The 13,560-nt window shown below is 47.3% G+C and overlaps 1 protein-coding gene across 2 annotated transcripts in view; it reads left to right on the top strand.

Annotated features, from left to right (window-relative positions):
• Positions 1-12,299: 12,299 nt before the first annotated feature.
• Positions 12,300-13,560, top strand: part of BIN2 (bridging integrator 2) — a 210,956-nt gene continuing 209,695 nt past the window's right edge. Inside the window, exon 1 of one of the 2 annotated variants that reach the window (XM_085654491.1) lies at positions 12,300-12,448. In XM_085654491.1, coding sequence (XP_085510617.1) covers positions 12,371-12,448 — 78 coding nt within the window. In that variant the 5' untranslated portion in view covers positions 12,300-12,370. The remainder of the gene's footprint in view (positions 12,449-13,560) is intronic. The other variant, XM_085654492.1, reaches the window with a different exon arrangement.

Raw genomic sequence — 13,560 nt, 5'->3', positions numbered from 1 at the left:
GTTAAAAGTTTAGACCTATTTTTTTCCGTGCAATTGTAACGGCTAATAAATACCTGCTACAGCTAAAAACAACAAAATGCAGCGTTTTCTACCTCAAAACTCTCAGAGCTTCCTGGTGCTTTCTATATCCCAACTTCTGACAGAGGGGCAAATCCACTTTTTCCTAATCTTGTCATAGAATGTGCAAAAAACCAAAATATGTGCAATACTTTTTACATTTGCTGAAGGGCATTAAGAGCAGAGGGATTCAGCGTTTAGCCCATTATCCATATTCCAATTTACTGTATAGGCTTTATTTTGAAGGATACCATAACGAAACATCAAATATACTGTTTTTGCAGGGGAGGATAAACCACATCCAACAACGGCTAGAACGAGAACGCTGGATAAGGCTTAACTTCCAAAAATTATGTGGTTAATCTGCCTAATCTTGGGTTACAATGAGGTATGTTCAGCTGGTACTCCAATATATCTGCTTCAATTGTTTCTTGGAGTTCTCGGACAGTGTTTGTGGCTCGTTCCAATAATTATTTAAACCAAGGTTAACGAACCATGCTTTCACATAACGCAGCCAGGGAAGAGTTAGCAGTTCATCTAAGGCTATTATTTCTCTAAGGTCTCCTCTATAGTGTTCCAACTCCTGTATCGTCCACAACCTCACCCAGAAGAGCAGAGGTCTCAAGTTTGCAAAATAATCTATCCTTTTTACGTTAAGGTCCTGGAAAATGGATGTTAATGGTGTAGCGGCTGGTAGGCCTAATAGGTCCCTCATGAATATATTTTGCTCAATGGAAAGCTACCTCTAATTTTCTATGCCCCACAGTTCAGCCCCATACAATGCTGTGGCCTTAGCTTTGGACTTGTAGATCTCTAGAGCCGGAGTAACAGCCTTTATTGTAGACCTATGATATTTACTGCAGACCGCTCTTGCATCTTGTAAGAATCATTCTTGCAGGATTTATTTGGGGGTTCCACGACACCCTAGAGTCTATATTAATACCCAGATAATAAAAATGTAAGATCATTTTAAGATTTTCCTTACCAACATGTTTTTCTTGAAGGACCTATGAGGGTTTAAGGACATGCATTTCATCTTGCTAAAGTTTATTTCCAATCCCTTTCCAGTGTAGTATTCATTGAAACTATCTAAATGATTTTGGAGATCCCTCTGTGTCTGGGAGACCAGAATAGTATCATCAGCAAAACGTAGTGGTGGAAGCGGAGACCCGCAGAGATTCGGGGAGTCATGACTTCACATGTTGAGATGGTCAACAATATTATTAATGAAGAGTGAGAACAAGGTAGGTGCGAGCACGCACCCCTGTCTCACTCCTCTATTAATTGGGATTGGTTCAGTTAGTTCACCATTCACCCGCCAATGGACCCTAGCGTATTTCATCTGGTGTAACCTAACTATCTGAGTCAGGATCTCGTCTGGGACTCCATGTGTTTGTCATCTGTGCCCAGAGCAGCCCCCTTGGGACAAGACCAAATGCTTCCCTTAAGTCTACCAATGCAATATAAATATGGGCATCTCTTATTTTAACATATTTCCTTACAAAGCACATTAGCTCAAATACCTGATCAATTGTGCTAGTTCGAGATTTAAACCCTGCCTGGAAAACTGTCAGCATAATATTTCCACAGATCCAATTATTCAATGTATCCAGAAATTGCCTGGCATAAACTTTCTGCATTGTGTCTAAAGGACTTATTGTCCTGTAGTTCCCAGGATGGCGTTTACTCCCTTTTTGGAATACCGGTACTATTTCAGCACCCTTCCCAGTGGGGGTGGGGGGAGGGACCGGTGCACCTGAAGCTACTGCATTGCTAATTAAGTTAACATAGGGACCCCATACTTCTAAATCATGCCTAAGCAAATCTCCTGGAATTTTATCTAGCCCTGGAGCCTTACCCAATTTAATAGTGTTAATTGACTTTATAGTTTCCTCTAATGTGAAGTGGATCCTATAGGCTGAGAAATTGTTAACACAATTGGTCAATCGAGGTTTGCGCAAAAAAGTCATCTCTTTAGATTGGGACAGCATTCGGGAAGCGTTCAGGGCCTTGACCCCGCCACCTATGCCGGTAGCCCGGACTTAATAATTGTTGTATCGCCTAGCCCCAGTCCTTCAGGTTCCATGATTAATGTATTCCATTGTTTTTGGGGGGATCTTGTGCCATAGGGAGCGTATATACATACACTTTAAATGTTTCTGTGCAGTCGGGTGTAGACAGGAGCACACCTTGCCATATGCGCTATGAGTGGTTGGTGCCAGACGAAGTTGGGGGAGGGAGGGTTGGGATAGTTGTATTTATATGTCATAACCGCACTGTACATGATAATGGCAGTATACTGTACGGGGATTGCGCTGTACTATGATGTTGTGTATCTATCACATGTCGTATTGCTGGGTTGTAAATTGAAAATTGAATAAAATATGTTTTTTTTAAAAAACCACAATTGGTCAATGACCCAGACTGGTCATTGGAGATCCCCTGGGCCTCTGTGTAGAGGTTGGCAAAATGTTAGGTGCAGGTGGCAAGATCCAAATAATATTCTGCATGGGAGATTGAGCCTTTACTACCATGCTCAATTATTTCCAGAAAATAAACAAATCTTTTGTTTTAGTAGCATAGAGTAGATGATTCCAGTTGCCCTCGTCCCATTCTCTCTGTGTATAGTTTAATACTTTTTTGTAATTAGTCCTTGCCTCCCTTATTAACTGTACATTTCCCCTTTTAAAGCAATCTAGTAGGATTATCTTGGCCTCTTTACATTGCATACTGTACCAAGGCTAACTCTTTCAATGTAATTTCTTTACATTTGATAGCTTTTGTCAGTGCTGGTCTTAGGGCAGTCAGAAAAGATCGATGGATAGTCATAAATGATGTTGAAGATTGGACACATTCTACATGAGAGCCAATCTTCGGATTATATATTTCTGTCATTGTCTCAGCATTATTCACAATATGGGGCCACCTAATAGACCTTTGGTTATTTCCTAGGGACGGTTGCAGTTGCAGGTCCTTATTGATCTCTAGTTGTGTTTCAGTGAAACCCCCTGACATTTCTAAGCACAAGGGAAGAGGATCGCTATATTCCTTATCATCAATTTTAAAGGCAGTAATTCTATGCCATTCTTCTGTACTATGTCAAATGTAATCTATCTTAGTCTGGGTGTTTTCTCTTTTAAAGGTATATAATGATGACCCATCTATAATTTCGGGCATTATTCGGCCATTACATGCACTTATTCCATGTTCTAACTTAAGATGTCACAATTGCAAAGCTGTTTTAGAACACAGGACAGATGGACCTGCTACTAATTGTGGGACCCAAATGGCTAAGTCTTCCTCCTCCATGTCTAGTTCCAATCCAATAACAGGATCATATGTACAGTTAAAATCACCACCCAATATAACTATATCGTTTAGAGCTATACATCCTAGGGCGTTGCCCAATATTTCCACAACGTGTGCCTCCCAATTATTTCTTCTTGGGCTAATATAAACATCAAACAGATGCAAAGGTTTACCGTTCTTCAAACTTTGGCTCCCTCCAAGTATATCAGGTGAATCTATTTTATGAACTCTTATTTCAACATCCACGGTGATTTGAATCCATATAACCAATACTCTCAAAGGTCTACCACTTGATGAGGGAATAGCTTCAACACAATAGGTCATATATTCAAGCTTATATGGGGCATCTATTGCCATGTCTGTTGAAAAAGGCAAAGTTGTAAGTCTTCTATATATTCATGCCTTTCAGGGTCCAGGAGTTTACTTTTTAACCAAGCTAAATTCCAAGAGACCATATTTACAGATTTGCTATTCATTGTTTATAAGGAGTTTAATTCACTAGGGCTTCTTTCTTGGATCTCTAGAGTGTTGACTACCTGTGCTGTGGGTATGTTGGATAATGGTACTATCTCGGGTTCACACCCTTCCATTTGATCCCCTAAGCAGGGATCTGAACTTCCGCCTCCTAACCCTCCTAAGACTAACGCTTCCAGAGCCATAGAGGCTGGAAGAACATTGCCGAAGTCAAACAGGCTCAGCCCTCCCACAATATTTGACCCATCAATCTAAGGGACACGCCTCACAATGCTCACACAGGGTATGTGTGGCCAGTTCATAACATCCATTGTGATATCTAAAAGATAATTGAAAGTGTCCCCTTCCCCATTCCCACTTTCTAAATTTTGAACGAACGGCCACAAGTCAGGTCTAGTACTCTCTAGCGCCCCCTTTTTATGAAGTCAATCCACACCCTCCAATGCTTCAAATCTGTTTGAAGTTGGGAACCCATAGACAGGGCTACAATGTGCCTAATGTGAGCATGTTCACTTTGAGGGGCCTAACTATCCTTCCATTCTAACAAACGCCTGTGTCCGTCCATAATAACAGACATCTGACTACAACGGCCAACTGCTTGGAGCTTCAAATTGCATGAAGCTCAGTCTTCCTTTTGATTCCCAGCTTTCAAGCAGTGGTCCAGAAGGCAGGGACATTTGCTCCTAGCAATGTCTATGAGTGACTTTGTCAGAGGGCCACCTAACCTTGTTTTACCAGACCTCTGAAACATTATTCATTCTACTGGATTAGCTTTCACTTGGCAAGTTTTTTTAATGCAGGCTCCTCTCTCCTTCTCTCCCAACATTTCTCGTCTTCAGTATGATATCTGGCCTCCATGAAACTGCAAGAAGGTTTGGTAAGGATGTTTTGCAAGGAGGAAACACAACTGTATTAAGAAACACACAAGAACAACTAAGAGAAGAAAAACATCCCAAAGGGAAATAAATCAAAAGGTGCAATGTAGGGAAACTGGGTGCAACTATACATAAGCAAAGAGACTACACCGACATGCACTGCTGCAGGCAAACAGCCGTTCTCTTCTGTCCCTCTTATTGTATCCCTTGTCACTGTTGACCCAAAAGAGGAGGTTGTCATGAACCACGACGAAGCCGGTGCCATCTTTAATTGAGAACCATAATTTTTGTTTGTTAAATTATTCTGGCCATAATCCTGAATCCAAGAGGCCACCAAAAAAAAGAATGGTGGGTCCGGCCACTACAGAACCAATGTGTTGATGCATAAGCTGCCATGCTGCTCCAGGTGCCAAGACAGTAAGCACCTGGAAGCGCCAAACGCACAAGCAGGAGCGTACAAGGACCAATTGAGAGGTCTTAGCACCATGCTGGTAACAGAAGGTAATGAAACAGCCATACACATTGCTCTGTGTCCCCAACATCCTATCAATCAATCATCAATCATGAAATGTATATCGCGCACTACTCACCCGGAAGGGTCTCAAGGCGCTTGGGGGAGGGGGGCTGCTACTGCTCGAACAGCCAGGTCTTGAGCTGTCTCCTGAAGGCGAGGTGGTCCTGGGTCAGTCGCAGGTGGACGGGCAGGGAGTTCCATGTCTTAGCCGCCAGGTAGGAGAAGGATCTTCCCCCGGCGGTGGTCCTCTGGATGCGGGGGACGACGGCGAGAGCGAGGTTCGCGGATCGTAGCTGGCGGGTGGGCGTGTAGAAGGTCAGTCGGTCGTTGAGGTATCTTGGGCCCAGGTCGTGGAGGGATTTGTGTGCGTGGGTGAGGAGTCTGAACGTGATCCTCTTGTTGACAGGGAGCCAGTGCAGGTCTCTTAGGTGGCTCGAGATGTGGCTGCGTCGGGGGACGTCCAGGATGAGACGGGCGGAGGCGTTCTGGATACGTTGAAGTCTTTTCTGAAGCTTGGCTGTTGTACCGGCGTAGAGGGTGTTTCCGTAGTCAAGTCTGCTGGTGACGAGGGCCTGGGTGACCGTCTACCTGGTCTCGGTCGGGATCCATCGGAAGATCTTGCGGAGCATGCGAAGGTTGTGGAAGCAAGCTGAGGAGACGGCGTTGACTTGTCTGGTCATCGATAGGGAGGAGTCCAGGATGACGCCCAAGTTGCGTGCGTGGTCCGTTGGTTTGGGTGCGGTGCCTAGTGCCGGGGGCCACCAGGAGTCGTCCCATGCGGAGGGCGACGGTCCCAGGATGAGGACTTCTGTCTTGTCCGTGTTCAACTTCAGGCGGCTGATGTTCATTCATTCGGCGACGTCTTTCATCCCTTCGTGTAGGCTGGCTTTGGCGGTGTCGGGGTCTCTGGTGAGGGAGAGGATCAGCTGGGTGTCATCGGCGTAGGAAATGATGTTGAGGTTGTGTTGGCGTGCGATGGCAGCGAGGGGTTTCATGTAGATGTTGAAGAGAGTGGGGCTGAGAGATGATCCTTGCGGGACGCCGCAGATGACTTCGGTGGCCTCAGAGCGGAACGGAGGGAGGCGTACTCTCTGTGTTCTGCCGGAGAGGTAGGAGATGATCCATTCCAGGGCCTTCCCTTGGATGCCTGTGTTGTTGAGGCGTTGGGCTAGGGTGCGGTGGCAGACAGTGTCAAATGCTGCGGAGAGGTCTAGGAGAATGAGTGCCGCTGTTTCGCCGTTGTCGATGGCTGCGATGAGGGCGGTCTCGGTGCTGTGGTTGGCTCTGAATCCGGACTGTGAAGGGTCGAGGGATCCGTTCGTCTCGAGGAAGGCGGCCAGTTGCTTGTTGACGATCTTCTCGATGACCTTGACAGGGAAGGGAAGGAGCGAGATGGGGCGGAAGTTCTTGAGGTCGGTCGGGTCAGCTGTAGGTTTCTTCAGTAGTGCGCTGAGCTCGGCGTGCTTCCAGCTCTCCGGGAAGGTGGCTGTGTCGAAGGAGGTGTTGATGATGTCTCGGAGGTGGGGTGCGATGGTAGAGGCGGCCTTGTTGAAGACATGGTGGGGGCACGGGTCGGTCGGAGATCCGGAGTGGATGGTGTTCATCATGCGTGTCGTGTCTTCGGGGGTCACCTCGGTCCATGTCTGGAGAGTGGCGGCGGGGTGTGTAGGTTCGACCGATGGGTGCGGGGGTGGAACGCCGAAGCTGTTGTGGATGTCGGCGATCTTGCGGTGGAAGTACGAGGCGAGGGAGTCGCAGAGGTCCTGCGTGGGAGTGATGTCGTTGTAGCCGATGCTGGGGCTGGAGAACTCCTTGACGATGTTGAAGAGCTCCTTGCTGTCATGGGTGTTCTTGTCCAGTCGTTCCTTCAGGGATTTCTTCTTGGTGGTGCGGATGAGCTGGTGGTGTTTGCGGGTGGCCAGTTTGAGGGCAGTCATGTTGTCGGCGGTCTTGTCGAGGAGCCAGGCCTTCTCGAGGGTGCGGCAGGCCTTCTTGGAGTCCTTGAGTTCGTCGGTGAACCAGGGGGCCTTCTTGCTTCTGGGTCTGGTGAGTGGGTTCTTCATTGGGGCGAGGTCGTCGGCACAGGAGGTCAGCCACTGCGTGAGGTTGAGGGCAGCTGTGTTAGGGTCCGTTGTCCTGACTGGTGGGTTCTGGCTGAGGGAGGTGGTGAGCTGGTCGACGGTGATCTTGCTCCAGTTTCTGTGGGGAACCTGCTTCGGGGGGTGGAGGATCGTGTTCTTTTTGAAGCTGAAGTGGACGCAGCTGTGGTCAGTCCAGTGAAGTCCGGTGGAGTGGCTGAAGGTGACGTGCTTGCTGGATGTGAAGAGGGGGTCGAGCGTGTGGCCGGCGTAGTGGGTGGGGGTGTTGACCAGTTGCTGGAGTCCGAGGTTGTCCAGCAGGGCGGTGGTGTTGTGGTCATTGTTGTTCTCCAGGTGGAAGTTGAGGTCCCCGAGTAGGATGTAGTCGGCGGAGGGGAGGGCGTGAGGGCTGATGAAGTCTGTGATGTCTTCGCAGAACTGTGTGCGTGGTCCAGGGGGTCTGTAGATGAGGGTGCCTCTGAGGGTAGTCTTGGGGTCGGTGTGAATCTGGAAGTGCAGGTGTTCGGCGGCGTTGAATGTGTCGATGGAGTCAGTCGAGATGCGGATGGTGCTTTTGTGAACGATGGCGATGCCCCCTCCGGTCTGGTTGACGCGATCCTTCCTGATGATCTTGTAGCCGTCTGGGATGGCTATGGCGATGTCGGGTGCTGAGGAGGCGTTCATCCAGGTTTCCGTGAGGAAGGCAACGTCAGGAGATGCGGTGTCGAGGAGGTTCCAGAGTTCCACGGCGTGTCGGTGGACGGAGCGGGTGTTGAGCAGGATGCACTTGAGGTGGTTGGTGTTGTCCGTCTTAGTGGGCGCGGAGCCAGTTCGGAGGCAGGAGAAGTTGCAGGATCGGCAGGCGAAGGGTCTATGGGTGCGTCGCGGGGATGCTTGGTAGCACCCGGGGGCTCGGGCGGTGTTGAGTGTGATGATCGTGGCGGCATCGTAGGTCCTGCGGGGGGGCTGACTGGCGCGGGGGCCAGGGGGTCTGGCGCTGGGCACGGTCCAGGCGCGGAGGGGCGCAGACGGGCTTACCTTTGGCGCACCTTCGGCGCTCAATCGGCGCTCCCGCTGCGCGCGTCCGCTGCGCGCGTCCGCTGCGCAGTCGCTCAGGGGGCGTCATAAGTAGGAGCCGGGAGGGAGGGTCAGCCGGGAGGCGGGAGGACTTATGGGTGAGGAGGGGAGGCGGGGCTACGGGGCAGCGGCGGCGGGAAAGTACGGAGGTGACCGGTGCAGCGGGGCCGGTGAACAGGTGAGGAGCGGGGGCAGAGGCGGCAGGCTGCGGGCGGAAGGCGGACCTGAGGAAGATGCGGAGGGCAGCGGCGGAGAAGAGGTGAGCGGTGATCTGCAGCGGTCAGGACGCGGTCAAGAAGCAGGTAAGGCAGCAGGTAAGGCAGCAGGCAGGCGAGCGGCCAGAGCAGCGTGGAGGGAGCGACCGCCTGTGGGGGCACAGGGGGTCCTACAGTAAACTCCTCCGACAGAAGTGGGGCATCACAAAACCTCACATAATGTGACCTGATGCTATTGTGTTTCAATCAATCAAAAACTTTATTTTGCATTAAAAATGCATAAAAGTACATAACATTTCATTTCAAACAATTATTAATACATTAACTCCACCTTTAAAATAAAATAATTTATGACCAGATAAAAACCCTTTAAGATATCTATAAGATATAAAATCTAGCATAACCCAGTACAGCTAATATCAGTTGCTCCTGGAGATAAATAACATATATACTGTCATAACTAGTGAAATGTATATTTCATTAGTGTACAATGTACATAGCTAGTGTGTTTATTATTGGAAGATGTATATGCCTACAAAGAAACAGAGCACTTCTAGCAGTCAGCTGTATGTAAAATGCGGTCCGAAGAGATCCTCAAAGCACTCACTCCCTCAAACAAGCGGCACCAGTCTTAGGATCATCGGACTAGCCAAAGTTGAATAGGAAGGCATGTGAACCTCCAGTGCACCTTAATTTTCCGCTTTGTGCTGTTCAAAGGCGTACAACCCGCACTTTGAAAAAGTAATGCCTCATCAAGTAATTTATATTTTTCAAAGTGACCTCTTTTTGCCCACCTTGATTTCTGCTAGCAACCCTGGGTTAGTCCAGGCCTACCAATGAAATGATGTCTTTTGACAAATATTTTAGATATCACCTCAAACAACAGGATTCTGGGCTTGTCTGAGAAAAGAATTGGGATGGCAGCCACTCGTGGTGGAACACTATTTTGTAATCTTTCACTGTCCCCAAAGCATGCAGGGGCAACTTTGCCCCTTTCAGGCCCTTTGCAAGCTGCCCAAATCACATAAGCCCAAAGATTTGTCAGTATTCAGGATACTGTTGTTTTCGCCGCAACCAGTGAGGGGTTACAAGGACCTGGTGCATGGTCAATGTCCATCAGGGCATTGCTGCCTGTGCAGGTCATCTATGCCAGCGACCAGGTAAAGCTCTCCTTGACCCTGGCCTCACCTGTCGCTGCCAGGAACTGTAACACCGCATATCCATTTGTCAGCTTTTCTTTCTGACTGAAATTAATTTGACTCCTCTCTAGGCCTCCAGTGGATCTTTGTCTCCTTGGTGAATGCAATGAATGAAATGTATGAAAACAAAAAGTTATTTACCTAAAGGAAAGGCGGGTGGTACTTAGAAGCAAACAAGTAAGTTAAGTTATGCAAGTGTAAAATACCTCCCTTTATTAAAAATAAAATTCTGCTATTCGAGGATAGATATGAATTAACAGAAAACGATAAGGAGAGTTTGATCACAAAATGATCATAAAATTACAATATTTACTAAAACTGAAAATCTGGATTTTGGATAAAAAATTAATCTTGTTCAATTGAATAGGTAGACAGGCAGGCAGGCAGGCAGGCAGGCAGGCAGGCAGGCAGACAGACAGACAGACAGGCAGGCAGGCAGACAGACAGACAGACAGACAGACAGACAGACAGACAGACAGACAGACAGACAGACAGACAGACAGATAGATAGATAGATAGATAGATAGATAGATAGATAGATAGATAGATAGAAGTCAGGTTCTGTGTACAGTGTTGGCCAAAGTAAATACAAATGTCATTGTAAAGGAATTGAAGAATTATTACCTTAATTAGGCTAACAAAGTAATTTGCAAACCTACATGACATGAATATTTCACTTCTTCAGGCATTTACCAATTGAGACTTTGAAAGAAACATGCACAGCATTTTTTCAACTCGTTCAATATCTGTCCTTCCACCACTTATAAATTACGCTCAGGAATGCAAACCTGTCAGTCTAGGTTTATTGCATCTTTTTATCTTACATCCTACGCAAGACAATAACAGAATGTATTGTCCATTACATAAAGGCTACATTCTAAAAATATACTCACCAATCTCTGTGACAATCTCTAAATTCTTGGGTGCAGAATAAAAGTCTTATGCTTTGACAGAATCATTATGTAAGGCGCACACGAGCACATGAAAATATGCGAGATTTGTGCGATGTCTGCTGTGGTACGCTGTCCAAGGAGTGTGTCACATCCCAAACAACGACGTGGAGGTATGACGAATAGAGCTAGAATCTTCCCTTCTGTAAGGCTTCTATTTATGACGCAGAGACTGACAAATGTCTGCAGGGTTTCCATGAGGTTATCCCGTCTGCATCAGAGAGAGACTACCAAACCAGGTGTCACTTAGTTTGGGGTCATGTCAGAACCTTTGGCCTCTGGAAAGCCAGCAACGCTGGGAAGGAAACGGTCCAGTCAGCACAGTTACTCTGAAAGTATGGTGTGGAGATGCCCTTTAGTATCGGGGCCCAGAGTATACCACCGGTCCGTCCGCCCGCCCGCCCTCTCTACTCCTAGAGCCACAAAACGGTGGTGCAGGTTGTGGCGCACATTTACCATAAGCGACCACGAGCCCTTTATTTATCCCCTCGGGCTGCGCACAGCGCTCGGGGTGCGTGCTGCGTGGTCATGACGTCACGTGGCCGGATGGCTCACTACATATGGTAGGACTTGGGGTCCCATCTTTGGTATTCATGGTTCTTCTGTGAGCCCCCAAGCCCCCATCGGCAGGAACACCTGTGTGTGGTACGCAGGGAAAGGCAATAGAAAGAGAAGAAGGACCAATGTTCGGGTAGTTACATTGTTAGCAGCTTCAATCCACTGACTGTCACTGTAAATCAGGCGCGCAAAACCCATTGGACTCAAAGGGCTTCAGCACCCACAACCCCCCCCCCCCCCCCCGTCGTGTGTGAGACAGCTACCGGGCACACACACAGCCGCACCCGAGCACTTCACAGGTCTTTAAAAGACCATTTGTATGTTAATGAGGCCTCGCTGTTGTTTCACCCCTCCTAAGAGCCCCTGCAGCTCCACTCTGCCTATTGCTTAAAGTTTCAGCCCCCCCCCACATTTTTTCTTAGCACCCCCCCCCCCCCCTCCCGAAATTTGGCTCTAGTTGCGCCTGCTGTAAATGACATATGAAGAGCAAGAAATTGGACAAGGGCATGCTTTATGTTTTGTTGCAGTGAAGGATAACTCTGTTGAGCATGTTGTGCACCACTGCTTAGCCCTCCAACTACAGGTCTCTCAATGAATACCAGCACAGCCACCAACCAGCGCCACGCCCACAATCAAGGTGGTGGTAATAGTTGTGGCATCTGCCATTGGAAGGGGGGATGTGGTAACCTTTCTGGCATTTGAGGGTAAACTGAGAATAAGGATAGTGCAAAGGAAGAGGGCACAAAGCGCCTACTAGGTCTGACAGAAATGCACCCGAAAACATGAGGATTACTACTTGGAGCAGATTGAGTGTTGCATAAACAGCTGCTATTTTAACTACAACAGCAGGGAGATGCAGCGACTGCAGAATGGAAAGAATCAACAAAAATAAGCCTACCAACCCCTCTGTAATCAGATGTGAAAGCGGATGCAATGCATGCTGGGAGGAACTTGACACGTCTCACTTCCTTAATTGACTCAACTTTTGGAAACCACAGAGAAGTGTGTTAAAAGAAAACAAAACTACACTTTTGAACTGTCCACCAGAAGTACAAACTGCAGCCATGGCGGAGGGGAAGCCAGGTGGAGCTGGGCTCTTTGCAAAGAACATGCAGAAGCGCTTCAGTCGTGCCCAGGAGAAGGTACCGTTATGGGTGTTGTAGGGAAGCTCTTAGGGATTTAACAGGCCTACAGCGATATGCTCAGCCACTCTTCCTGTTTTCTTGTTTTTTTATTATCTTTGTATTTCTAGTCGATAAGATTTGTGCATGTTCCTGTGGAATAAAAACAGCACGCAGTACTACTGCATTTGAGGATCACGTCAGACACTGCTAATCCCGTAGGCTTTGCCAACAGGCATATAGACAGTTGCACCACAACTAATATTCTATGTACTATCATTGGGGAGGGGCCATGACTGTGAGCCCAGATGCGACTGACTATTCGCAAAAATGGCAAAAAGAAATGGCATAGAATCTCAGAGAATCTACATCTGTTGTTTATACGATTCTTCTTTTTCCTGTGCAAATGGTATAGACAAACATATTTACCAAAATCAGGGCACTCTGGGGCGACGCCTTTTAGCAAAGTAAAATCTTAATAAATTGCCATTATGAGCATGGTCACAGATGTCTTCCTCGGCAGAGTGAATTCAAAATAAATCCTAAATTAATGGACCTACTGCAATGTGGTAATAAATTGGAGTTGGACCTTTATAATGATGTAGTAAATCTGTGAATGTTTATGTGTTTGTACATTCGATCACAATTGAATGCTTTATTGGGCCACATTTATTTTCACAGATGGGCCTTGTGTGGGTGGTGGGTGTGTATGTGTGTGTGTTGGCAGTAAAAAATATGTATGAAATAAAATATAGGCATAGATATTTTTGTATGCCAACATCCTCATTGTGAACATGACCCAAAGTATACTTACAAAATTAACACTCTATTCACAAAAAAATCACCCAGCGCAGCCCTCGCGGGGATGCGCTGGGTTGCACGACAGGGAGGAAGAAGGAAGCGCCATATCTCCAGACATATGGCTCTCTTCTTCCCTTTCCCTTGCGCCGGCGCTGATTTCAGCTGCCATGTGCCCAACACACCTTAGCATCATAGCGCTAGGATGTGTGCATTAGTCTAGCATAGGTTTTGTACAGAAAGGGTACCGCAACTGAAAAGCAAAAGAAAATTATATTGACACGTTAATAATGTTAAGTTATTATAATTTTTTTTTCTTCAGTAAGAAGCCAGCC

Source organism: Triturus cristatus, chromosome 4_1 (assembly GCF_964204655.1).
Source record: "Triturus cristatus chromosome 4_1, aTriCri1.1, whole genome shotgun sequence".
Lineage (NCBI taxonomy): Eukaryota > Metazoa > Chordata > Amphibia > Caudata > Salamandridae > Triturus > Triturus cristatus.
This window is presented reverse-complemented; position numbering and strand designations above follow the sequence as displayed.